At 43.0% G+C, this 27,960-nt stretch overlaps 2 protein-coding genes across 2 annotated transcripts in view; both read right to left on the reverse strand.

Moving 5' to 3' along the window:
* Positions 1 to 993: 993 nt before the first annotated feature.
* On the reverse strand, positions 994 to 14,908 carry DMRT3 (doublesex and mab-3 related transcription factor 3). Its single transcript, XM_058170296.1, has 2 exons — positions 14,205 to 14,908; positions 994 to 2,619 (listed from the first exon to the last, which is right to left on the reverse strand). The coding sequence occupies exons 1-2, from the start codon at positions 14,698 to 14,700 to the stop codon at positions 1,655 to 1,657; spliced, it is 1,461 nt and encodes a 486-aa protein (XP_058026279.1). The 5' UTR covers positions 14,701 to 14,908; the 3' UTR covers positions 994 to 1,654.
* Positions 14,909 to 25,115: 10,207 nt separating this feature from the next.
* The window catches only part of DMRT1 (doublesex and mab-3 related transcription factor 1), an 86,744-nt gene continuing 83,899 nt past the window's right edge, over positions 25,116 to 27,960 (reverse strand). Inside the window, exon 5 of the mRNA XM_058169170.1 lies at positions 25,116 to 25,943. Within this exon, the coding sequence (XP_058025153.1) occupies positions 25,789 to 25,943 (155 nt within the window). The 3' untranslated portion in view covers positions 25,116 to 25,788. The remainder of the gene's footprint in view (positions 25,944 to 27,960) is intronic.

Genomic DNA, 27,960 nt, shown 5'->3' on the forward strand with positions numbered 1-27,960 from the left:
GTTTAGGTACTCACCATAATGGAAGAGAAAAAACTACAGGCTTTTAGCAATAGATGCAGGGGTGAAATCCAGCAGGTTCTGACAGGTTCTTTTGAGTAGTTCAGAGAACCTGCAAATACCACCCCTGACTGGCCCCAGAGTGGGGTGGGAATGGAGATTTTGCAATATCCTTCCCCAGGAGTGGAGAGGGAATGGAGAGTTTGCAGTATGCTTTCTCTGCCATGCCCACCAAGCCATGTCCACCAAGCCAAACCACGCTCACAGAACTGGTAAAAAAACTTGGATTTCACCACTGAGTAGATGGGCTTAAATAATTTCTGCCATAGACTGAAAATTACTAAAATTACTTTTCTTTTGTGCATCACTAGCCTTTATACCGCCTGAAAAAAAGCTGTATTCATAATTTCAGTGTTTCATTTTTCCTGAATCCTTTCTTCTCTATAAAGCTATCTGCTTCTCAACAGCTAGATGTGAGGTCAGGTGTCCCTTAGCTGAAAAATAAAAGAAGATAAAAGGCATGTTATAAATGTATGCATTATTTCATCACACTGCAGCAACTACCTTAGTTTACCTCCTCCCAAACTTACCATTTGGCCATATTCTTTTTACATCTTCATAGGAGACTCCAAATAGGAATCGGGATATTTCAGACAAATTTTTCCAAGAAAATCCAATGAATCCAATGAATTAAGAGAAGTGAAAAAGGTAATGGTTCTTGGAAAGCTCGAAAAAATAACTATCACCAACATACGTGACTGCATTTGTATAAATGTATTTCTTGTTTTAATGTAAATATACTTCCTCTGCCTATAATATTAGATTATATGTCTCAAACATTAAGTTACCCTCATCAGTTATATTTGCACCTCATGTTCAGGGCAAGAGAACCTAAAATTTCATTCAGGACAACGTATCTATAAAGCCAAGCCAACTTTCTCCAGATATAAATGACAGGTAAAAATCAAGATCAGCAGAGTTTATTTTTCCCCAGAGTCCTTAGCATGCTACATTAATCTGACAATTTTAATTAATGTGTTCACTTTTTTCACAAGACAGTTTCATGCAACTTACTGCTGTTATTTACTTTACATTGATGCCATAATATTGTTTCATCAAGCCATGTAAAAAGCATAGGGTTTATGGTGCCTCCAAAAAGTATCTCAGCTGGAACCACATGTGGGCAGTTCATTCTTAGACTTTTTATGACTCATGGGTATAACACCAAGACAACGATGGTCATAAAGTCAGGAAGGTCACTGCTTAGTCCTCTTGCTATTTAATTATTTGCTTTTTAGTTGCTTATTTATCCTGAGGAGTCCTTTTGTTGAACACTGCAATCAAGACAATATCAACATTCCCAGTGGTGTAAAAGATAAGACATATTTGCTCTTCTTTAAATGTTTTACAATCCCCCAGTTTCTTACATGTGTGTTTAATTATTTTTTTCCAGTAGTAACATTCAGCACTAAAGCCATGAAAGTAACTATTTGGCATTTTTCAGTGAAGTGCAAGAAATAAAATAAATTATGTCTTTATTGCTTACAATAGTAACAAGCAGAGTCACTTTTTTCCTGTAGATATATGACCCACCATTTCTTTTGTCTGAAGTCCAGCATTTCTGTTACATTGAAAAATGTCATGGCAAATAATCATATTACGAAGATGTGTTTAATATTCTAGAATCCGAGGAATCAGATCTTTCATCATAGTCATCTTCTGTATAAATGGGTTGCTTTGCCACAATCGGGCATCCGTCCTCTTGAAGTGAGATTCTAGGATCTTCCGATGGGCGTGTGGGAAGGACAGGTGAACTTCGGAAGACCGTGGCAGAATTAGCAGAGAAGGGACTGACATACTGAGACCTCAGCTGATACTGCTGCTGAAGAGTCATGGTGTTCCACAAAGTAACATCATTGGGTAGAAATGGACTTGACTGGTTTCTTGCCAAAGTATTCCTCAACATCAGTGGATACCGAGGAGGTTGTGGGAAGGGATGCTGTAACGGAACAGCCAATGGATTTGGTACAACATTACTAGTATCTGCAGAAAACCTCAGTGTGTCTGGGACTCGAAAAGCAGATCCTACTGACCACTTTGAAGAGGAAATAGGATAGGAGCTCAGAGTGTGTTCAAAGAGGTGCCCGTTTGAAGGCAAAACCAGGCCTTCTGATTCTGCAGAAGTTCTGTCTCCTCCCCCTAGGGAGGATCTGCTTGACAGGAGGACCTCAACAGCACTTACCAGGTCACCCCCACAGCCTTTCAAGATTAATTCAAGCACGGTTGGTTTTTGGTTAGGGAATATTTTCTTTAACACTTCAAGGGGTGGCCGGTTGGCTTTTAAGCCAAATGGCAGAGAAACTGTCCCTGATGGACCTTCAATCAAGAAATGGTTCTGTTCCGGTTGATACTTAGGACTCTCTGGTCTGCTGTCAGTGCTCCCACTGTTTTTCTGGACTGCGTAACCACCCTCATCAACGGAAACTATTTCAGGGCTCTTGGGAGTGAAGCTGCTCTTGGTCTTGGTCACCTCTGGGGAACTCCTTTGGTCTGTATCTTTGTCACTGTAGGCCTCGGTACTGTCTCCTCCACTGACATCACCCAGTCGTTCTTCTGTCATGTCTATAAAACAGAAGGCAGATTTGTTATGCCACTGAGAACAAAGACATTATCATTTCTGTATTACATTTTTTAAGTATTACAAGCACTGAATCCTTGAGATAATAAATAAATTGTTCTAGATTACAAGCATTAAAAAGGCGTTGATTTATAACAGAGACAAGATATTGGCCTATTTAATCCATTTATAATTACTTTGGCCCTTTTATTTATTTTCTAGATATCACGCTTTGCTTGTACCACAGACCATAGTCACAAATGAATTGGAAATGAAAATAAAGAAATCACGTCCCCATTTGCTACTTCCCATAACTCTTGTAGATCACTTACCTATTACACCACTACAATATTGAATGTTCATACAATTATATAACTAAGAATAAACCAACTGTATCATTGATACATTTTTGGTTCATTTATGAAAAAACACTGAGTCAGACTAGAATCTGTGATTCATAAACACCAAATGGCTTTTATAGGAATTATAGTTTTTCTTTTTGTCAAAGTCAACTGAGAAAAAAGTATTATTTATTTGTGGGTCCATGACATTGCTGTGATAAAGTAATCTATTAATCAGCCATCACTAAATCCTGAAGAGAATCTTAAAACTTTGGTCACTCTTGTCAAAATATAGGTCAAAGGCCACCTTGAAGCATCCTGTCTGGAAAATAGGTATGCTCTCATCTTTATTAATTTCCAAAATAATTGTTCTGCATTTCTGAAACATCATCATGGTTCCCCAAAGGGGAAAGAGGGAGAAAAAGACAGCTAAAGTAAGATTTTTCTTTCCAGAATGCTTGTCTGATGAAGAACTCTTAAATATTCAAAAGTTTCTGTATTGTTTAATAAATCCCAAATTGGTATTAGTAAGGGTTAGAGTTCTGTTGATTTCTGATGGCCTTTCATGTCTGCTAGGATTAATTTTGAAATAGTGTTTTTAAAAAAACAATCTCCTTGACTATTTTGCAGTTTCCTTTATCCTCACTTACATGACTTGGTGGTATAATAAATAATAAAATAAAAAATTAAATAAAATAAAACCACAAAGCAAAACAAAAACCAGCCAGATAAATTAAGATTACACACTAATCCTGAACTTTGCCTGTATTTGATTTCTCTGTGCAGTTCACCAAGCCACACCTCTTTGTCAGAAAACCACAAACAAGATGAATGGGTTCTGTTGAATGAAATGTCCTGTAGCATGTTTTCCTAGACACTCCTTCATATTGGCCTATATTCTTGGACGTCTTTCTAAAATAAAGTAAGCAAGAAATAGCACAAAAGAAGCATGAGCTACCTGAAATACACCTGTTTTTACACACTAGACTGGGGTAGGCAACCCTTTTTGATCTGAATATTTGGTCTCATGTAGTTTGCTGAGGCTCCACTCACTTGTGGCGGGCACAAAAACTATCAGAACCCAGAAACTAATAAGCAAGGAAAAGTAGCTTGCTTATTAAGTATAATAAGAAAATATCCACCAGGATACAAATCTATTACATGGACAAATATAAATTATACACTTTATATCATAATCTTAACTACATGTAAATCCTAAAAACGTTAATATATCACTTCCCCTTTTCCTCACCTATAATCTCTTCAGGCAACTTATTCTAAACATTCTAGAGACTGCTTCTAAGTAGTTTACCATTTAAAATTTAATTTTATGTAAAAATGATCTGGAGATTCAATACATTTATCATTATTACAAATATATATCTGTTTCATTTATTTATTTAAAGTAAGTGGGAGGACAAAGATAAGTAGAGAAGGTTGTAGCCAAAATAGTTTTTGAAAAGTAAATAGGCATGCTTGTTCATTAGCACATTTGTAACCAAGACAAAATATGTATTTCATCTGAATTGCCAATTTTTTACAGCAGAGTGTATAAATGTTCATTTTTTCAGTAGAGAGAACCAGACCTAAATGGAATTCAAGAAGAAATATTTTATTACAGTTTTAAAATGCTAAATCTTTCAGGCGAAGATTTTGTGTCTCGGGATTCGATTAACATTGCTTTAAAAATATTCACATTTGTACATTATTTTGCTATCTGAACAACAGGATTCAACAAGAACTCCAGATCTGTTTATCAAATTGTATCCTATGTTGTTAAGCCTACATTACAATTCGAGTCATCCTAAGTGTTGGTCCAAATCTCAGATATTATCTCTTTTTTTTCCCTTCAAGAATCCATCTTACCTGCTGGATTCACACATGCTTGTAATTCACATGTGTAACTGGTTTAATTTTACAATGCTAAAACTGAGCAAGTGGATTCATATCAAGTTTCTTGAAATCCCCAAAAGTAGCTTGAAGTTTAATCCATGTCCCCAGCAGTCTCCCACAGAGAACCAGATTATCCAGATTCAAACAGACTACCTGAAAAGATGTACACAATAAGTCACTCAAACATAGGCATTTGAATAATGCTAAATATTTATATCGATTTAAATTAATGAGGACTTTATTTGCTGTTTTAGATAACTTAGCTCAACAATTATTTTTCTTCTGAGAATTATCGTTTATGTAGAATATATGCACAGATGGTGTAAACCAGGGTGTCCAACCTTAGCATCTTTAACACCTGTGGACTTTAATTCCTAGAATTCTATGAATAGATTCTATGAATTCCCCAGCCAGCCAAATCCACAGGTTTTAAAAGTTTCTAAGCTTGGACAGCCCTGATATAAACATATGTGTTGTTTATTTGATTTTGGCTTTATGTGTCATGTGAACACAGCCATTGTGATTTATAATCCATGTTTCCAGCTTAATTTATTCTGTAAATCCAGCCTATTGTATTTTATTCAACAATCTAAACTTAGGCCTGCCGTGGTTTAGCATGGTGTCTAAACCTGGTCAGAAATTCTTGCAAAACATGTAAAAGAACTTGGAGAAGCTGGATCTCCAGTTGGAGGCTGGCCAAAAGGACCATCCATCATCCAGCAGCAGCAGCAGCAGCCTAGTCCCCTGGAGCATGCAGGGATCTTTGACGGATGGAGATGTCCTCCTCCCTTCTCCTAAGCCGTTAAGCAGAAAAGTGCTGACTAGCTGGCAGGGAAGAATTTCTCATCAATGCGCTTTGATTGTATTTGGTAAAGAAAATGCCTGTTGCCTGGTAACATTTCACTTGAGCCTGACCTACTCCAAAAGTTATTGCTACCCGATTCGATTTACACTGTCCTCTGGTGATTACTGTAATCTTTTAAACTGGGAGGTTCATACATCAGTGGGGCAAAAATTGTGTGCTTCTCCCCCTCAGATTTATAAGCTTTGAAGTAGAGTCAGACAAGGCAGCCTGTTTCCTCAAGCAATGGAGAAATCAATGCAGCCCTCAAATCTCTCATGACCAAGAATGTTGCCCACACACAACATGTTAAGACCACAACCTCACACGATGTTTAGGTATCCACTAATAGAAACCATGGGAACCATCCAATGAATCAAGCAACATGGCACTAGAGATAATCTTGCAAAGACAACAACCTAAGTGGAGGATGAGTACAGACAGAGATAACTTGGCAGGGAACTGAAAACTAACACGTCATACTTATGTACCCATCAAAACTATGAGCATTTAAATCTCATTGATTTCAACATGTGCTTACATTTCTCCCAGGGCAACAGGCTGGCCTCCAGCTGGCTATTAGCCAGCATGATTACAGTAGTAATTGACTTCCTTGGAATTGAGAAAGGAGAACTCTTAACTATTCCTAGGATCAGGGAATGAATTTTCATCACTGCAATTGTAATAAATGTTCCATATAACTAAGTATCATGATACAGCTAGTAAAGCTTTGGTCAAAGCAAATACTGTATTTTTATGTCATCTCACTAATTACTTTTTACTAATTCTAATTCTCTATGGATTCTGCTCTTACAGATTCTCTGTTCTTAAGGATTGTGTCAGGGAATCTTCACCCATTCAATGAAATCAATGAAATCAATGGAATAAAAATAACCCACCTAAATGCTAAGGGAATTGTGTTACATACTTTTCTTTTTGAGTAAGGTTTGGTTTGAACTGAAGTATTTTGTGTAATCCTTCTTGTGTATGGCACTTATCATGGACAATGATAAGATTTGAACAGTTTTGATATGGTCACTGATATCTATCAGACAAGAGCAGGAATAAACTAGGTTTTTAAATTGCCAATTTGTTCCGAATTATCCTCTTTCCATTTAGGTCTTCTGGGAAAGGCAGAGACCTATTTCAAGAGAAATGCAGCTATGAATTACAGTATTACCGTACATGGTTCTGAAGCAATAGTATAACAATATACCATCACCTGGAAAGTTTCCTAATATATTATTTCCCTTGATTTTACCTAGAGAAAACCAGAAGAGAAATGCTAGCTACATTTGCTTTCTGGAAAAGGATGTCACTTCTAAGACTACAAAACTACTCTAATAGCTTCCTTCTTAACCTCCAGCAGTAGGACAGGATCTTCTTCACTGCCCAAATCTCCCTTAATAGTGACTACATACATACACATAGCTACCCAAACACTGTTTGCCGTTAATTAAAATTCCTCCTTCTATTAAATTCAGAAAAAAAATATTCCTCAGCAAATGCAAAAAGAAATATAAAGAAAGACCAGGTCTCCTCACCCAGAAAGTAAAAATAACAAGAATAGCAAATATTAAAAACCTTAGTGAAGGGTTCGGAGCTAAGAATGGAGAAACCATTTCTAGTAGGAAAAGATGGCATTTTAGCAAATGCTTCAATATGAAGCTGAAGATGCAATGCCCAGAATTCTATCCACACTATTGCCCTAAAGAGCAAGGAAACATTTGATGGGAAAAGGTTGACATCCAGAAGAGTCTGATGCTGGCAAGGAGCAAGTCTTGCCCGCTGGTGTGCAAACAGATATTGTACAATTGTCAAATCCAAGTTCTTCCATTTTAATGAAAAAATAACCACCAAAGTCTATTGAAGTAAATATGCACCTTCAAATTATGGACGTTTGCAACAGAATTTAAAATCTTAAAAATGTGCAGCAGGGTTGTTTGCTTGCTCAGGATGTAACCTAATCATCCTAATAAAGGAAACTGCAACAATTCTGTGCAGGTGGATTCAGTCTGTTGAATCCTACAAGACTGTTCCCAGGTAAAGCCCACAGCACTGAAATCTCTTCCCCCCCTCCATTGATATGCTCAGAATCGAGTCTTAGCTTACCATACACTTTTTAATAAAAGATTAAATAGAGGCTCCAAACCAGGGGTGGCAACTATGGCAACTTTACAACCTGTAGACTTCAACTCCCAGGAGTCTGGCTCAGGAAGTCCTCAGGTCATAAATGGGCCATAGTTGCTCATCCCTTTTCCAAATTCCTCTTTGGAAATGATGTGTGGGGGGTGGGAGGGAGAGAGAGAAAGGAAAGGGGGGGAGGGAGAGAATCCCCTGAATATGTCACCTCTGAACTCCACATATTTTCCCCCAAAAAATGTCCTATTTTCTGCAATCAAAATGTTACACTGGCTAATTCAAAGGCCTCCCATAGCACCTAAGTCCGTATTTACTGGGGAGGTGGAGGAGGGAGAAAATCCGAAGGCATACATGAAAGAATCAGATTTTGGGTTAACAATTTGAGTTTTCATATGTGGCAGTATTTACTTCAAATTTTGCACAGAAGTTCAAGTTATAAGGTTTCCATCACACACCGAATGCTGTTACCTTCCCACCAAAGGTGGTCCCTATTTTTCTAGGTGCTTTCGAACTGCTAGGTTGGCAGAAGCTGGGACAAGTAACCTGGCCCTTACCCCGTTACGCGGCACTAGGGATTCGAACCACTGAACTACCGACTTTTTCATCGACAAGCTCAGCGTTTTAGCCATTGAGCCACCGCGTCCCTAACCAACTGTTTTGCCTAGATTCCATAATTCATTAAAGGGCGGGAGTGGGAATTACAATTGCTGGGATCTGTTCAGAATTGGGGAGAAAAGAAATCTGGCAGGAATCATCATTCCCCAGAGTCTGAATGGTAACTATTTGGGGATAAGGTGCAGTTTGTTTGGCTTGCCTGACTAAACCGACAGAGGCGCTCGGCAGACCGATACACAGCCCGGAACTGAAGATCAGGCTGGGCAGGACCGGAAAGCGGGAAAAGGAGGCGTTGGTCCAAATCTTCCTAATCCGGACAATTAGTTTACGCAGAAGCCCAACCTCGAAGTGGACTGTCACTCAGAACAAGATAGAATTTGCACACACAAAAATTATGGGGAACATCGCCTTTTGGGGTTTTGGTTTTCATGGCTAAAAACGACCGATCCGCAGCTCAATTTTTGGAAAAGGGACAGCAACATTCCCGAGATCTCCCGGGACTGGTTCGGGCGCGGGGAGCTCCTGCTTCGGGCTTCTCCTCTCGACAGGAGGAGGACAGGAGACGGAGACTCTGGGAACACATTTAGGCTGCCACAGGCAGCAAGTGAAGGCGCGCATTTCCCCGCGTTTGGTCCCCTACGAGAGCGAGTGCGAAAAAGAGAGCGAGTCTAGAGAGACAGAGGATGACAGAGAGGGGGGAGGGGAGAGAGTGTCCAGCTACTTTTGCTTCCACCTTCCCTACCTTAATCATTATACAGAATTAACTACAGTAACGGCTTGCGAAGATATCTGCTGCAGAGAAAAGATTTCGGAATGGACTGCGAGGGAAAGGCGGCGTGTGGCTCGGGGTCCCAAGTTTAAGCTCCAGAAATCCCCAGCCCTCCAAATGCACGCAGGAGTAAGGAAAGAGTAAACATCTTTATACACGATGTTTAGTCAGTTAATCAATCTATTCTTTAAACTCATAACTCACCAAAAGAGCTCCGTCAGCACGCTAACAAACCTTCCCCTCCCGCCCAGCTCTGAACAAATGTAGTATTTTGTGTAAATGTAATAACTCGGTTTGCAAGTCACCGAGGCCAGAGCACGGCGTAGATCCACCTGTATAAAATCGGAACGGGTCGCCAGCGACTTGGCAGCGAGCCTGTGGCCCTATGTGGGGTCATCATCACCAGCGGGTTTCCATCTGAGTAGAACCACTAACTTGGTTCACCCATGAGACCTACTTTCTTTAACTGTGGTTTACCGCGTCCCAAAATCGAGGATCTTCATTCATATATTGCCCAAGCCAACACTAGGCCTGACTTGAAATACCACACTAAGACCACGTTAAGAGCGGTTCACTATTTCACAGTTTGGGGAACACGGACCAACATACTTCCGATTCCAGGAGAGGCGTGAATCTGGCCACCAATGGCCTACCTTCTCCTTGTGCAGAAAGGACCGCAATCAGAGGACTTTGGGGACGCTGCTGGCCAAAGGGGTCCCCCAGCTCCGAGTCTTCACCAGAAGCCAACAAACACCTTGAGGAAGGTTGCTTACACTCAGCAACGTGTGACTCCCATCGCTTCTTTCAGCTGCGACTCCAAACCCAACATTCCCAGCCCCGCTTTATCTGAGGAACCTGTGATCGGAATCCTTGCCTCGACAAGTTCCACTCAGCGGCGGGAAGGCTTCTTTCAATGATGGGCTCTAGCCAAACGAAGGTTGAGATCCGTGCCGGCTCCTCCTAAGGCTTGGGAGTTGGTCGGGATCGCTGGAGTGGGGCCTCGCCAAACCAGGCCGGGCCGGACTCGGTTGCACCGGCGGCTCAGACATAGGCTTTGCGCGCTCCCACTTTGCAGACAGTGACAGTCATCTCGGGGTTAGCGCCGACTGAACCCATCGTTTATCCATCAGACCCTGGTTAATAGATTAGGGCCTTGTGTAAATCCAGTCGGGATCTCCTTCATCGCTTGATTGTCTCCCAAGAGCCCGGACGAAAATATCTGGAAAGAACCCCACGTCTTTGACAGATGCGCAGAATAATGGGATTTTTAAAAAGCACCCCACCTTCTGATAGCAGCCTTGACCTACTGCTTTCTTGAAAAACCTACGATTTAAAATTTGGGGTTTGAGAAGGGGTATTCCTTCCTCCACAGTCCAAGTCCGACCTAGTAGTGGCATTGCACAACGAATTGGCTTGACCCTTTTACAGCTTACTCTCTCCCTTTTACTTTCCCTCCAAACAAACAAACAAACCCGATACAAAAGCGTGTTTCCCATCTGGACTAAGGGTGGATTTTCTCAAGTCAGCAAAAGAAGTTGCTGTGGAGTCCGAAAAAACCCTTCCAGGTGGACACTGAGAGTTTGGGATGGTGGCACTAAATTAAGGTAGGGGGAACCTTCTTGTGGACCCGGTAGGGCCTACTCTATGGCTGCCTGGTGGAATTAGCTACTACTGGAAAAGCTTTTGGGGATCTAACACTTTCTCACTGCAATTATCTAGAGAAAAGGATGGTTTCAATCCTCACTACTGATTTGTCTATATTTCTCTATTATCTCTTGTTATTTATCTTTTTTTTCAAACTTTAGTCCTTGTTTATATTTATAGAGCCTGAGCTCAATTTCATTTTTCTTTATTTAAAAGCATAAAACGAGGGATTAAACAGTAAGTCCAATAATTAATTCAGATGTGTAATAATGAAAGGCTACCCTCAAAATTGCAATTAACTATTACAGCCTTATCCTGCTTCTTCTTTTCATCTCTTTCCTCTTTCTTTTCTTGTCTACTTAATGTCAACCAGCTCCACGGTGTCTACTCAAAAGATCCACTGAGATTAACAAACATCACTCCCAGGAAAACATGAGAATAAAGTTGCAGTTTAGATTCTTTTATATGCCTTCTATGCTTTCCTGAAAGCATGGATGAGCCAGGACCAATGTTAGAAAGACAACAGGAAAAAGAACTAGAATCAGGATGTCTTCATTGAAATATTTTGGTTCATATATTCTTATAACACTCTAGTCAACAGAAAAAGATATTTATTTTCATTATTTTTTTAAATAGAGGGAAATAAGAGATTAGATGAAGCTAATACTTAAAATTCTCACTGTAGAAAGCCTTTGGTGTCTACTCAAGTAATGAAAGTGTATTTAATAAATAAGCAAATCATGTTTATACAAACCGAAGGTTACTGTATGTGGTACCAGAAGGAGCTGTTAAGGTAGGAAACAAGTTTACTAACCCATTGCAGGACCAAATGTAAAATATTTGGATTTTTCCAGGCTCATAAGTATCTACTAACAGACTTTCTCACAGGATTTAATAAGACTTGACACATGTCCATTTCTTTTAGACTTTAATTTTTATAGATCTTTTTTTAATTGTCCACGGACTGATTTTCTGTTTCCACCAAGTTTCTGCAATGGGAGAAAAAACCTTTTTTTTAAAAAAGGCTTTCTATAAACACTATCTGTGAAGTGGATCCATTCTGATTTTTCCAGATATATGATGCAGCTAAATGGGACTGATTTTTGTTGTCAGATAGTTTTAAGGGAACTTTCAAGTTCAAGGCTGATGAAAGAGGAAATGCAACCATGAATATTGTTCCCAAACAGATTTTCAAAGCACACCTTGCTTGGAAGTAAAGCTGTCTTTAAACCTACAGGGTAACTCCCCAAAGGGTCCAGGGGCTTCTACTCTATGCTTCCTTTCAGAGGTGACCTCAAAGATGACTCTAGTAAAAAAAGAAAACAGATCTGTGGAAAACCTGGTGTCTTCCTAAAAATCTTTTTAAAGATGGTTTTCATAGCTATTTAGGAGCCCAGATTCCAGAAAGAGAAGTCAAGAACCACTCTTAATGTTTAATACAAAGCAGGATGTTGCAAAGCCTTTTTAAGAAGGGCTTATGGCCTGCCATAGTAAAGTCACACTCCTATTTCCGAATCCTTCAACCTTTGACAGTGGAAAGTACTTCTGAAGGTTGAATGTCATCCCAAAATCTGATGGAAGTGAAAATAAAATAGAATATCTCTACATTGGCTATTGACCAGAATAATAAAAAGCTTTATAGTAGGATTTACTAGACAGGGCTCAGGTGGAAATACATACTTTTTAAATTATTATTAAACCCTGAATTACTGTCCTTAGCTTAAAAGAGGCTGCTGGCTGAGAGAAGCAAAGTGACACAAAGAACATCCAGAAGGAGTCTGGATGACAGAGACCCAACAAACTAAGGGCTTCTGAGATGGTGAGTCTGGTTTCTTTTCTCCATGCCCACTAGAAGCACTGAGGTTAGGTTCACACATTACACCAAGCCCCAAATTGTTTTAGTGAACCTTGTGGAACCACCACAGTAGTTCCAGGATTTGAACAACTTGGCCAAGTCACAAGCTGTCTTAAATTGGTTGGTGTCACTAGCCAGTCTAAGTCAAAACTAAGCAATCGAAATCAGCGTTTTTTGCCTGTTAGGTGAACCAGGCCAAAACCATCCAGTATACAAAAGGGGAGCTTTAATTTTTCCTTTTCAGGACCCTCTCAAATTGCTTCTCACCTAGAAACCCCGTGGTCTGATAATCTCCCGCTTTTACAAGAATAGCGCCTGGTAAAAGCTTTCTGGAAGCCAACTCAGAAGTCAGTTTTTCCGATTCCATCTTCCGAGGAGCTGTACTTAACCTGCGATCTTCCCGTTAAGCCTATAGCAATCGACAGGCTTCGTCACATCCTGCTACACGGACCTGTTCCCTTTCTATCGTGGAAAGCGCCGCGCCTCTGAAGAAACGCCGAAGGGGATTAAAATTTCCCGAGAGAAACCGAGAAGCTCCTCTGCAGAGGATGCCTCAAGTCTTGGAGACGATCCCGGCGGGCACAGAGCTAATCGCTGCTCTTCGGGGATGGATAGAGGCGCTGCCTATTTCCTTCCCCCAGACGGGGTAAAAGACGGGGCAGCTTATTAGGCTGCCTCCAAGAGACCCTTTCTGACCAAAAGGGGAGATGCTCGCTCGCCGCTCAACCTTCCACCGGCTCTGCGTTCGCGGAGCTGGAATTGTCGACGGGACAAAAGCGCGTGTCGCCAGGTTGCCTGCCTCCGCGCGTGGAACCCGCTCTGGCCTCGGGCTGCTTTCACCCGCAGGGAAGCGAAGGGCAGAGAAGACCGCGGGAGACGGCCTTCCTCGGCTTCCCGATTTAGAAGGCTGCGCTCCTAATCAGTTCGGGGGCGAAAGAAAACTCGGGCCCAGCCGTCCAGCCCGCGAACAAGCGAGAGCAGAAGATCGCCTCCCTGCCCTTGAAGCTTGTAGTCCTAAAAGACGCAGAGCTAATTCCCTCCAACTCGCTGGGGACCTCTTCGAGACCAAACATTTGTTCCTGTGTCCGCCTCCTCCCCCGTCTCTTCCCGGACCGGAGAAAGGAGGAGCATCGGGGTAGGTCTTTGCCGGAGCCCTAATTGCGGAATCCTCCGGGACTTCTCCCGCCGTGCAGAGCCAGGTGTCCCCTGTCAAGCCTGACATCGACTGATGAGTTGGGGGCGCCGATCCTTTCATTGCCCTGCCTCATCGCGGATTTTCTGGCTCCTTCCCTGGGCCCGCAGCAGTCGCCCCCACTGGCCGCGCTCTGGGCTCGGAAAGCGCCCGGCCGTCACCCCGGACTGGGGTTCTGCCTTCAAGGGTTCAAGAGACGCCCGAGTCCTTTTAGGACACCCAACCGCCTCCTCGAGAAAACCGGCCGACATTTGCTCCGCTCGAAGGAGCCGATCCTGCCCACCCCATAAGCACCTACCTGGTTTGGCGAGCGGTGGCGGCGGGAGGACGGCGGCGGGCTGCTCGGAAGCCCATCTCAGCGCGGCGGCGGCGGCGGCCAACTCCATGGGGGGACGATGCGAGGCGCCGGTCGGGCCCTCAGCTGGGCCAGGGGCAGCGGCGGCGGCGGCGGCGGGCGTTGCTCCGGGGTGACCGGGCGGCGTAGCAGAGGCGGGTGTAGGAGCGGCGGCGGGCAGGGCGCGCAGCGTGTCGGGCAAGAGGCTCTCCAGGCTCTCGTTGGCCTGCTGGCGGCGCAGCGCCACCTGGGCAGCCATGACGCGCTGCCGCTCGATGATGAGGATGCACTTCTCGCAGGTGCAGTCCTTGAAGCGGCAGTAGCGCTTGTGGCCCTTCAGCCAGGAGAGCACGCCGTGGTTCCGGCACCGCGCGCACTTGGGCGTCCGCTGCAGGGGCGCCCGGGCCGGCTGAGCCACCGGGCCGCCCATGTACAGGTACGGGGAGCCGTAGCCGTTCATAGCGCCCGCGGGGGCCGCCTCAGCCCTTCACCGCAGCCGCTAAGTCCGCCTCACTCTCGCCGGGGCCATGCTCGGCCAAACCCGGGTCCCGTTGCCGCCGAACCAGGCGCTGAAGTCGCCTCAGCTCAAGTGCAAGTTGGGTTGGCGGCTCCGTCGCCCCGCCAGCCTTCCCCGCCTCTCGGGCGAGGCTCCTCCTCTCCGCCGAAGCCGCGGCGCTTCTGGCTTTCCCCTCGCCAGCGCCAATTCCTCGCCCCTCCTCGCCTCGCTCTCGCCCTCAACACCCCCCTCCCCACTTTTCTGGAGACAGGTGGACTCGCCCACTGCGCCGCTTTCCTTGCCGAGGCCGTTTCTTCCTCGAAAGCTCGGGGGGAGGGAAAGCGCCGCCTCGAGGGTGGAGGGGAGAGCGAGTCTCCCAGCGCGTGCGCGTCTGTAGATGAAGGCCACGGATGTTTTGCGTTGCTGGCGTTGTCCCTTCTGGAACAGAACAGTAAGTGGCACGAATCAATGGCCTCGGCCAGGAATTGTACTGCGTACGTCATCCCTGGGTCCCTCTCTTTCCCCCGCTTCTCTCTTTCACACACGCACGCACTCCGCAGGAATTTTTATTTTGCAAAAAAAAACACAAAAAAACACACACACACACACACCAAAAAACGTGCATTCAAGACCGAGGCTCTGAGATCCAGGGGCAAATCCCAAATAGGCTGCCGTGTGGCTCCAACGCTGTTTTGACCTGCGATGGCTCCACAACCCGACCAGGATCAGTTTGGCTTTGAGATAAGGAAAGGAAAGCAAAGCAAACGCGGATAAATCTGCCGACTTCTACGCGCCATTCACCCGAAGCTCCTGCTAGGCTTTCGGGCCTGCAAAGCAACCGGGACCCCCATTCTGCAGAAAAGGGGCGGAGCAGTTGCTGAAGGTCCTGTATCCCAACCCTCTAAAACTTTCAAGCTCCGGGATTGGCTAAAGGGACCCTGCCAGACGTAACTCTTTCCCTTCCGGCGCGATTTCTAACCAATAACCCGCTTGGACACTAAGTTGCTGCCTGACTCGCGGGGTGAATTTATAAGCATCGTGTTAGAGGCTGCAGAACGGGAGATCAAGGTGCACTTCTCCCCCCCCTCCTCCCCTCCCAATACATACGCAGGCATTGTTCCAGAAATCCTTATATGTATTCATTGGGATGTAAATATCTGCTAATAGATTTCTCAAAGTAGGGGAGAGTAGAGCTTTGCAAAATATCAGTACAAGGGCCACGATGCGGACATCCGATCTAAAACAATAATTTTGGCTTTAGATTTTAAACCTCTTTAAGAAAGATTGTGCAGTATAATAAGTTATAGCCCATTCGAGCCATGCTTCTAATTCTGATCAACCGCGCGCCTAATGCAGAACATTTTGCTGTATTTAGACTTGTTAATAAAAGAAATGAAACCGAATATGCCTGCCTCGTTTGTATTGTTTGTCGGTTGAATTTTGCTATGGGATTGCTGCGAGCCTCTGGAATTCTTCCCTGTCCTCCCCAGGCTAAATGTGGAGTGCAAATGTGGACTGTTAGGGAAGGGAACTTATTGTTTAATAAACAACAGCTCTTGTTAAACCGGAACCGGAGTGGGAAAATGGGTGCTCACTTGAAATCATTTTCCCCAGGTCCTTCGGAATCCAGGTCATCCGAATCATCTGAGGGGAAGGATTTAAATACTGGGGGAAGGAGATAAAAGAGGATTGGGGATCGGCCTTGGAAGAGAAATGGAAAGAAATTTAAAAAGCCGATGGGAAGTTTTTTTTCCTCGAACGAAAGAAGCTGTCAATAATTCGTAAGGTGGAGAATATGAACTTTTGGAAGCACAGTTTGTAGAAATGATTCTAATGAAACGAGTCACTTTTTTTAAAAAAGAAAAGCGTTAGCTGCTTATTTTACGCATTAAAATTAAAATTTAACCACATTTTAAGAAAATGCAACAAAGCGAACCATTGAACCTCGATGGTACTAAATGGTTATATACCGATCAACAACAGGATCAACTGCGTTGAGCAAGGAAGGAAGCCGAAGGCGTGGGGATGGAGGTCAGCAGGCGGGCAGGCCTCTTTTGGCCCTGGAGGGACCCAGGTTCAACCGGCTCTTCCAGGCAAACGCAGCCCTACTTCCCGAAAGGAGCCGGGCCGAGGGAAGCCGCGACGTCGGCTGGCCGGCCTTCCCAACAGTCTCTCTTCCTAATGAAGCGGGGATGGAGGTTCCCCCCACGCGGTCATCGCAAGCCCCAGGCTTTTGAGTCGGGCCGCGGGCCTTCTTCCCACCTCTTTTACTGGGAATCGGACAAGCTCTGCCACCTACGCCCCCCCTTCTGCCCCCACTCCGTATTTGACAACATCTCCCCACAGGTCTGGGTCGGCCTTTCTGTGAGCGCCACGTCCCCTGCCTAAGAGCCTATTGTAACTCAACACCTGACGAGAACCGGTCCCATAGCTCGGGGCAGAAAAGGTTTAGTCAAGCACATAATGGGATCCCAGCAGAAGGCTTTTCAGAAGCGGGGCCCAGGGTAAACTTCGCCACATGAACTCCGTTTCCAGGGCTGTTAAGCTTTTAATTGGGAAAGGAAAAGCGGCGTAATAAGAGAGGAGGCAATTTCAAGGTGACTCAAACGTGGTCGCCGTTTGCGCCCCAGAGAATAGCTTGAAAAGGGGATGAATGATCCAAACATATGGTCCCAATCAGGTCGAGCGGCAGGGCGGGGTCATCTGCCTTTGGGGGCGAGGGGAAAGGGGGTGTGGGAGACCCCAGCTCGTTTTCTACGAAAGCCAGCCGCCCAGGCAAGAACGGCAGCAGGGGCAGCCCAAGTCCGCCGAAGCCGCCTTGACGAGAAAGGGGTAATGGAATCCTTGAAGCTGGAATTATCAAATCAGCGGCCCTTCATCTGGGTTTGATTCACAGAAAGGAGGGGTGGGGTGGAGAGTTTACATAAAATAGGAAGGCAAACCTGGCATTCTGAAAAAGAAGAGTTAAATAGGACCCAGAGTGATGGGTTCTTGGGTAGGAGCTCACCAGAGTGTCTCGGGATTGTAAGGTAGGAAGTAAAAACCATCCCAGAAGAACTGAAGGGCAAACTATGTCGAGAATAGGCGGAGAAATATGTATTATCACCACTCTGGTTATTAAAGGTATGCAAGTGTTCAGGTCTATCAATTCTATGTCAGTGAATATTCCATATTTTAATATATTGAAACGTTGGAAGAGGACTGGAAAAAGGAAGGGCTTAGGCAGAACTTCACGCCTGGGGATCCCAGTCAGCAGAAGGTTTCCGAAATATAACAAGACTGCCTTGTCCGCCAAAGTTGCTGAATTAACGGGTAGTCTAATCCTCAAGGAGACCATACACATCCAAAATGTAAAAGCACCGTCCAGCCACCCGATCCATTGTAATTTGTTATTGTAGGCCGCCTGAGGATTCTGGTAGGACAGGCGGATTCATTTCGAATGAATGAATGAATGCAACGAACTATCGTCTGCTCTGGATTAACTACCATTGCTCCTTAATTAAAGCTCCATCGGAAGCGATCAAGGAAATTAAAAAGGTTTCCAGATCAGCAAAAGAGTAAAAAGGATTTTTAGAACAGGCGCCCCAGCGCGACCTTCTGAGCGTTTAAAATACCTCGGAGCAAAGTGGCAGGTGGGGGCCTGAAATTGACCAGTGGGATCGATCCAACTGTTCCTGGCTCACTAAAAACAGTGGGGCTCAAAGCGAACAAAGGTCGCCCTTAAGTAGAAGAAGTGGCGTCTGCCTTTCGGTTAATACTTTACTGACCCGAACGGGAAAAAAAAACACCTATGCCTTCGGAAATGCCCGAGAACGAAGGAAAGTAGCCATTCTGACTCCTGTTTAAAAGAAAGTAAAATCCGCCTTTTTCCCTTTCCTCCATCACTGAACTGATTCGAAATCTGTTTTTACCCCTCCAAAACTTGCACTGTAGCGCAGGTCAAACACTTCTCCTTCTATCCCATCCTCCTCAAAAAGCAGGGCAAAAGTAGGAAAAATCCGAAGTAGTAAAAACGAAGTATAATCCCACTGTATTTAATGGAGCTTTAAATGGACCTCAAACACCTCTGAGTTTGAGAGCAAAACATTGAAATCTGAGGATGTCAGAATGGTTTGAACAAAAAGAGACCGACGGGAACTTGGGAAGAAAACCCAGCGGGATCTCCTAAGAAACGCCTTCAGAAGAACGCCGCGCTAAATATTAGATGGGACTGGAAAACCCAATGCTGGAAGTTGCCGCCGAACACTGGGTCTGGTTTATTTTTCTATTGGTTTGAAATTGGTTTTATTCGTTTGGGGAGGACATAGAATCACGAAAAAAATATCTTTAAAAAAACAACAACCGACCATTGGTTCTGAAAAAGGCTCAACCGGGAAGGTGACATCCTTCTGATAAAACCTGAAGACGAAGCCAAGGCAGGTAAGGCTTTCTTCCAGCGGCAACTTCCTATCCAGTTCGGGAAGAGGGGGGGAAAAAAAACTAGACTCCAAACACACAGCAGGAGCTCCGATCATTCCCGGAGAGAGGCGAAGGGATCAGAAGGCCCCAGCCCCACCCGCGCTCTCTGAAGGAGCCCTTACATTTCAAGGTAAAGGATTTTTCTCGCCGCCGCCTTGTTCGGCTATTCCCTCCGCCCTCCTCCCACCCACCCACCGGCAGAGCTGGCACAATGGGGCGAAAGGACGAAACGCAGCTGCACGAGAAACAGCCGTGGAAATCTCGAGAAAATGAATAGAATTAATAAAGGTCACTGATCAGTAGCCATTCATAAATATTTGGTGACACCTTTCTTGTTCAGGTTCTTATCGCTCCGCCCCTTTCGCGAGGGGGGCGGAGACTCGGGAGGCTCCCGAGTCGCAAAGGAGGGTCGGCATTCGGGTGAGAGAAGCAAAGGCGGGTGGTTCTTTTTCCAAAACCAACGCGGCGCGATCGCAGATTCCTTCTTAAGCAGGGTGGCGTTGGCGGTGGCCGAAGGAGGGCAATGCAAACATCTCTAGGGCGGCCGTCCTCTTCTCGGGGGAATCTCTGAATAAACAGGGCAAAGACCGACAAGGCCTCGATTCTGCTGGGGTAGATCGCAAGAACCGATCTTAAGGGCTTCCGTTCGCCAGAACTCTCAACGGCAGCCCGTAAGATTAGGACCCTAGGGAGGGCACTAGCATTTTCAGCCGGGCGGGAAGAATCGAGCTGAGGGTGCACCTAAATTTGCCTCTTCAAGGCGACCTTTCCCAAAGCCGGAGAGCCGTAATCTCCTCTTCTGCGGTACTTCGGAGAGGAATCTGGCCCAAAATCTGACTTTTCCATTCTCAAAAACAGTAGGCAGCCGAGTATCCACTCGGGGCGGGGTGTTAATTTTAGGAACCAAAAGAGACGCAGGGCCGGATCCTGAGAGGGGCCTTTCGCGCGGCCGCCAAGCTTCTTCCAACTGCCAAATTAGGCGGCCGTTGGGGCCCGCGGGCGCAGGCGCAACGGCTACCAAAGGCGAACCACTTCGTTCGCGCCCTTTCGTTTTCCACAAGCTTCCCACTCCGCCCCTCCAGGCCTGTAAGAAAAGGCCCCCCTCCCTGCCAATCCCCATCACGCTAAAGAGACACCGGGGAAGCTGCTTGGCGTTGCTTTCCTATGGCGGTTGCCTGGCGAAGGAGACGCTGTTTGGGGCCTGGTCGGTCGCCCGGAGCCGTCTGACCGGAAACGGGGAGCGCGACTCGAGAGATCTCCAGAGGCCCCGCCGCGGTCATTTCCACACACTCATCGAGATGTCAAGGCCGGGAAGAACTGGCCGGCCTGGTAGTGTGAGGAGCCGTCCGGGCGGACACTTTGGTCGGTGGCCCCAGTAATTCCGGCGGTGGGAAAAGAAGGTCCGATTTCCAGCCAGGCGCGATTAATTAATCCAGCTACTTGGAGGCCGCTGCCCCGCAGCCTCCCCCGGGGTGCAAAGGCCTTTCCCGGCGTTAAAGCTTTGTGGCGAGCTGCGACGGACGGCACAGGCGCCCTCTCGGCCCGGCTTCGTCAGGAAAGGCGAGGACGGGTCGTTCAGCGGGGCTTCCTCAGCGGTGCCGGAGTCGGTGCAGCGAGAAAGAAGCGGGCCTGGCTCGCCTACCCTTTAACGCCCCGTCAGGCGCCGAGCAGCCCCGAGTATGAATGCCTGAGTGTAAAACGCAGCTCCGGTCCCTCCAGCCGTCTCGACCTCAAGTTCCGTAATTTCCAGAGATCGCGGCTATACGGACTCGGAATGAGGCCGTTGGGTACAGGGGGATTTTAATCTGCGATTAGGAAAGGATGCCGTCGGCTACCCCTAACTCTAAGAGCATTTTCTCTCTTGCGCGATTTTCCTCCCGCACGTTGTCCTTAATGCATTCGGAATAAAAACTAGTAACGCTTTGGCAGTGTGTTTTTGTTGTGTGTGTTTTGTACTAGCTTTTTTGCAAGAATGTCATTTCCTTGAATTGGAAACCGACCACACTTCAGTGAATCACTTGGAAGAATTTTCATTTACCGATTGTTAAGTAAATGCAGTTAGAATCAGATCTTAATTCTGAAATTAGGAATGCGAAGTTAAATGAAACCAGGAAGATTTAACTCATCTAAGGAATGGGGGGGGGGAACCCTCTTAAATAAATTTATTTGCAAGGATTTTTTTTTGCCTGCTTGTTAACAAGAGGCAAGCCTGATTGAATTGGTTCAGATTTCACATGTTTAAACTTCACTTAACATGTCTTTATGTAAGTACATTTTTGGACCTAGTTCCAAGGGTAAATTGCTACTTGTTTTTTGGGGGGGGGGAGGGAGGATAGTTCATTCTCGCACTGTGGTAAAGGATTATGCTTTTTCACCACTCCGAATGCTCTTAAAATACATTGGCTTAGATGCTCTTAAAAAGCACCTACTTATTATTTCACTAGAACCTCTTGCCAAAATTTGTGCCCATTAATGGAGTAAATAGGCAATGATTAATTTCTGTAATTAACATGATTGGGTTCATAGCTGTACAAGTGACTTAGTTTCAGCTGGATAAAATAATGGTGTCACAAGTACATGAATGAAGAAACAAAAATATAAGGCACTCCTTATAAAATAATGTAACATCTTAATATACCTACTATAAGCAGGGAACCTATATACTCTTACATTAAATTACTATTTATTAGATAGCCCTCACTTCTTCAAGCATTGTAAATAGATTACATTTTGCATATGACCAAAAGCAATCTTAATACTGCTTAAACGGTATGCATTAATGAAATAGTGTGTCCACCAAAATAATTCTATAAAAAGGGTGTACTTGGGAATAATGAACTGCAAATAGATTTTAAAAATTGCTATTTTTTGTTTTTAAGGTTTTACTGCCCTTTTGAAACCAGCAAAATGTAAAACAAAACAAAACACTCCAATATTTATTCTTAGGTGTTAGGGTTGCTTGTGGTATTGTCAACATTTGTTGTATACAGTGTACACACACGTATGTACACACACACACACACACACACACACACACACGTTAGGAGACTCAAAATTGTCAGTTTTATGTCTTTGGCTTTGCTCTAACCCTCAATTATGGATATTAATCAGAAACAAAAGATAATGTTTAATTGAATTGCCTATATAGTACAAATTCTGCTTGACTGACATTATGGTCTAAGCTAAGTTACTGCGTATTTAATTAACATTGCAACTCTTGCTCCTAAGATATATATGCCTTTTCAATCAACCCTTGGAAAAAGGTTGAAGAGGAAACAATTATTTAACCACAAGAAATGCTGATATAAGCTTCAGCAATTTTCTCAAAGGTGCAAATGCAAATGTATTGAGTACAACATACAAATATGTAAATTTCAATCCTATAAAAATGTGTATGGGGATTTTTCCCATTGGCTTCAGGGAGGGTAAATTGTACCTAGAATTGCACTGATAATGGCTGTAAACAGATTTTAAGTGTTGTGAATGTGGATTGGAATCTCTTATTTTTTGTTACTAGTTTCTTCTAATTAATACTCATTTTATTTCCATTTTATTTTGCAGCTTTCCAGCTTTATAATAAAATAGGTAGCTCTAGATTTTTAAGCTTCCCTGAATAATACAAGACCCTGGAGTTTAGCAGATACTATCTTTTCTTCTGGAATAGGGCAATGGTTTTCCATAGTTTCTTAAAAGATTTTAAAGACAATTTTGTTAAAAACATTCACGCATGGTGATAACAGTAAAGTACAACTAACTCTCAAATTCATATATAAAAATGATCTAAGACACACTTGAAGACACAATATTAAAAGGGTAATGGAATTGCATCTGCTGTATGCAATTCTAGCTTTTCCCTTCGAGTGTGTAAAAATACCTGGTGTTATTGTGGAGGTGCTTTTGATACATCCAGGAAAATAATTTGTTTTTTGGCTCATTGTGTCAGTACTTATAGATTGGGATAAATTGAAGTCATGACAATTGCCAATTCTTATTTGAAGCAGGTTTTTTCACCCAATAGATTGCATTCCACCACTTCCCAAAGGCAGGCAGGTAGATAGCAAAATCTGAATTTCTCATATTGAAAGGACCAAAGTACCGTCAGTTCCAATTCCATATCTTCATTATTTTTGTCCTTAAAGGATATTTTGTGGTTGTTACATGAGGTCACTTATATTTTGGAAAGTGAGCAGCAGCTTGATCTCCAAAGGGAAGTTTAGACCAGGCTTCATTTAATTATTTTCACATATCCAGCCTATATTTTGGGAAGCTATTACAATTTATAAAGATGGGCAACTTTACCCAAATGGATTAAGAGTGAAATACTTAATACTTCAATGTATTATTTGAAATACCTTGAGACTGGACAGAATGTCATGATACACATTCAATTTGGAGTATATATAAATGTTTTGTTTATATGTTACTCTGAACCTTTCAAGTGCTCCAAATCTTCATTTGTAAATAGGTATAGACTCACGTCACATTCAAGTAAAAAGAAATTACCAGTATATATAATTTGAAGAGGCCAATAGTAAATGAATAAGCTTAATTAAACATGGAGTAGCTAAGTGAACTGTAGCCACTATCAGACTTATTTCTGATTTTTGGACTAACAGATATCCTGTGCAATATATATTTGGAGGAAAGAGTGGAAGTATTCCATGCCAGCTTTGTTTGCTGCTAAAGTTATCCTGTGTATTTCTTCTGATAATTCCAATTGAATTTGTTTTTAATAGCAAAGTGATCCTAGATTATTTACATGGCTGGCCAACTTTTGGTAATGTATTAAAGAGCAGACCTAAAAGAGAAACTTGATATAGAATGTAATCTGACCCTTGTGTAGTGCCAGGGAGGTGAGGACGCTTCTAAATTCATCTTAACCTTGCCAGGGTTGGACTGGCACAGCGGCATTCTTTCATACAATAAACACCCATCTCTCCTCCATTGTTGCATGATGTTCTCCTTGGATAATGGAGAGAGGAGAGAGACAACTGAGCTCAAGAGGGAAACTGAGCTCCACTAGGAAACCCCGGCTCTATATTTCAACAGTTTAGAAGGAAAGCAAACGGGGAGGCATTGTCTTGGCTGCAGTTGGCTGTTAGCTGCCCAGCTCAGCCCGCCTCGTCCTTAGATTCTTTTCCTTGCCCTCTGCTCCAACTATGTGTCTGTCACAATGGCAACAGCAGCAGGCTGCAGCAGAAGGCATCCAACTGCAGTTGCAGGCTGACAAGTGTGATAAAATGATCTTCCTTAACTAAACTCGTAAAGCACCGGGCAATAAAACTCAATCTTCTGTAAAATCCAATTAAGTCATTATCTGACTGATTGTATCTTTAATTGAAAACAGAAGTGACAGTAAATTTCTGTGATATATCAGGATCAATCGATACCACTATACAATTCAGCCCCAAGAAGTGATTTATAATGTCAAACCCATATAGGTAACTCCACATTATTCTCTCTAAAACCACTGGTGGATGAAATTAAGAGTAAGTGCATTTAATAAAAAACAAGATGGTCAGGTTATTGATTACAACAGATGGGGGCGAAATCAAATAGATGTTTTCAAAGCACAGAGTGAAGAAAATACAAGTAATTTCTCCCTCCCCCCCACCCCCCGTTTAATACAGCTTACCAACTATGCACACACAAGAAAATTTGGTCATCAATAACATTTTTATTTCGGTACTACTGCAACTATAGAGAACAATGAATTCTTTTAAAGAGCAGTTTTATTTCTGGTTGGCTTCTGTAACTAAGAGAAAGTACATGCTAAGGCATTTTTAACAGAATATTGAAAAAAATCTATAATAACTTTAAAAGGCCATTTTTACTTGGAGCTAACATTGTAGCAAATAGCTTAACTTGTACAAACTTTTTTTTTTACATTTTAGGCTAGCAATAGAGGCTATATCTGGTCAAAATACAGTGTTTTCCATTAAAACAGAACTAAGAAAAATCCTTTTATTAATTAAAAATATCATTCTTGCTTAAACTTTTATCTACTTTTATATATCATGAAAAGAGGAAAAAGATCCTTGGGTCTGTAAAGCATAGAATCTTCCATCTCAATCTTAACTCATGCAGTGCAGCTTAAAAAAGAAAGAACAATTCTGTTTCACAATAGAAAACTATTTCTCAAATTTTCATATTTGAAATATCTTGCTTTTGAACACCATTAAAGAATTAATCAAACTCTTATGTGCTAGATACATCGATTATAAGCAAATCTAAGTATCTTTTGTGTACACTTAACTTTGATTACATTTTATCTACAAAATAATGTTTAATTTTATTTATATACTGTTTATTAGTCAAAAAGGGTCTTTTTTTAAAAAAATTAGAGAATACCAATACATTTCTTTCAATATACTTAAGAATAATGCTCTTGCAGCCCTTTACACTATACTATACTATTCTCATTCTTATCTAAGCCTGAAAATCACGATGTGCAGAACAAATATAAAGGGAATAAGTGAACATTTTATCAACAGTTATTTCAGCATCTGTCATCACAAAACAGGCAAACCCAAATTAACACGAAGGCACTTCTTCAAGGGAATCCACACCAAGACTTATTTTTTTCATCCCTGCTTATTCGCCATCTTCCATAACAGAATGAACTGGAAAGGTGCTGGAGTCAGAGGCTGACTCGCACTCCAGCACAGCCTTGGTACTTTCATTGCTGATGGGGGAACTGCTGGAAAGGGAAACCAAGCCAGAATCTTGACTACTGGGTGGTGAAAAAACTAAAGAAGCAGTGGGATAAAGGGGAAGGAGAAAGAGAAAGAGAAAGAAAAAAAGGGAATGCCAAGTTAAATGACATGGAATAATAATATTGCACGGCTAAGTTACCTTACATACAGTACATGCATGGACACATCAATATGCAATGAAGGTCCATAACTTGTACTTAAGCACAGTCTTAAACATGTATAATATTTCAAATTCAAAATAAAGCTGGAAGGAACCTTGGAGGTCTTTCAGTCCAACCCGTTGCTCAAGCAGATGACCCTGGCCTATCCCATGTCAGACAAGTGTCTGTCCAATGTCTTCTTAAAAACCTCCAGTGATGAAGCACCCACAACTTCTGAAGGTAAGCTGTTCCACTGTTTAACTGTTCTCACACTGTTAGGAAGTTTCTTCTTAATTCCAGGGTGTTTCTTTTCTTAATTAGTTTCCATCCATTGTTTCTTGTCCTGTCCTCTGGTGCTTTAGAAAATAAGTTGAACCCCTCTAATAAGATCAAAAATAAGTTTTGTATTCTTTGGAAAATATTTTTATTTTCATTATTATCTTTGGAAAATAAGTTGGCCTCCTCTAATAAGATATTATTGCTGGAAGAGAAGAACCACAAAGTTGGTCCAAGGTTAAAAGTTACAAAAGACTCAGGATATCACACTTGCCATTTTTCTAGGGATACCCAGATGCATTTATTTCACCCATTTTCCAGGGAAGAGTGGAGAGGGAGAAGATGCTGCCCATGGTGAGTCATAAAACATTAACTTGAATCATTGGCTGGTCATTCATGGTACTAGATTGTTTGGACCTCAGATAAACATACAGGTATAAATAGTCAAGATATATTTGTCCTTTCTAAACCCTTTGCAGGTCCATGCAAAAACTAAACAGCATCTCCCGCTCTCTCTAAGAGTCTCACAATTTTAAGAGCTGGATGATAGGGGAAATTCAGAAATTTGAAAAAACTTGTGCCACCAAAGCATCTTCAGAATGAGAAAAGGCACACCTAGAAACTCTGTGCTTGTCATATAAGCTGACAGTCTATAGGAAATAAGCAGATGTTTGTGTATTAACTAACCTCTTCTAATTTCAGTGAAACAATTGAATGACGAATCAATTATATTTTATGCAGAATAAAACAAAAACTTCTCCTTGAAGTTCTGGTAATACCTGAATTAGATTTATAAAGACCATTAGATTGTTTTATTAAAATCAAGAGGACTTCGTATCTGCTTGAGGCTTGGAAGAATGGGAGTTTCCTTAACATTTTAAAAAAGTGGACTGTAGAAAAAGCATATGATAAAACCAAAATGCAGACATAAAACAATTGTATTATAGAACAGCAGTAGCATCAGTAAACAGAAGTATCCACGACAATACAGTGACTTAAAAATGACACATGCATCATACAATAACACAAATGATGAAATTATCTGATATCATAAAGTCTCACATAGGTACCAAATTTATAATGTTTGACATGACACGTAACACGGGACCTCCATGCCTCCAGGCAGATGTCAATAGCAGTACGACTTAACCAATTAATACATTTCAGAAACATTAACATCAATGTTGAGGTACATTTAGAAGCCAATTAGATGGCAGACCAATATTCCAGGATTATCTATTACCGTATATACTCGAATATAAGCCGATCCGAGTATAAGCCGAGGTCCCCAATTTTACCCCAAAAACTGGGGTAAACTGGGGACTCGAGTATAAGCAGGTGGAAATGAGGCACCTACGGTTGAAACCGACCCCCCCTCAGCTGAGAAGGCTGGCGGCTCCCCCGCCCCGCCCTCTCACTGCACCGGCAGGGCTTCCCCGCGCCGTCCGGTAAAATGTGAAAAAAAGAAAAAAAAAACAAACTCGAGTATAAGCCGTATATACTCGAGTATAAGCCGAGGGGCTTAAAAAAAACCAAAAACTCGAGTATAAGTCACATAGGTACCAAATTTATAATGTTTGACATGACACGTAACACGGGACCTCCATGCCTCCAGGCAGATGTCAATAGCAGTA

Source organism: Ahaetulla prasina, chromosome 2, assembly GCF_028640845.1.
Source record: "Ahaetulla prasina isolate Xishuangbanna chromosome 2, ASM2864084v1, whole genome shotgun sequence".
In the NCBI taxonomy this organism is placed as follows: domain Eukaryota; kingdom Metazoa; phylum Chordata; class Lepidosauria; order Squamata; family Colubridae; genus Ahaetulla; species Ahaetulla prasina.

What these genes read in the sequence shown, in the direction of transcription:
- DMRT3 (XM_058170296.1), bottom strand. Translation starts at nt 14,700, where the DNA reads ATGAACGGCTACGGCTCCCCGTACCTGTACATGGGCGGCCCGGTGGCT. An exon ending in GCCACCGCTCGCCAAACCAG is followed by an intron (nt 2,620 to 14,204) that starts GTAGGTGCTTAT and finishes TCTGTTTTATAG; the next exon opens with ACATGACAGAAGAACGACTG.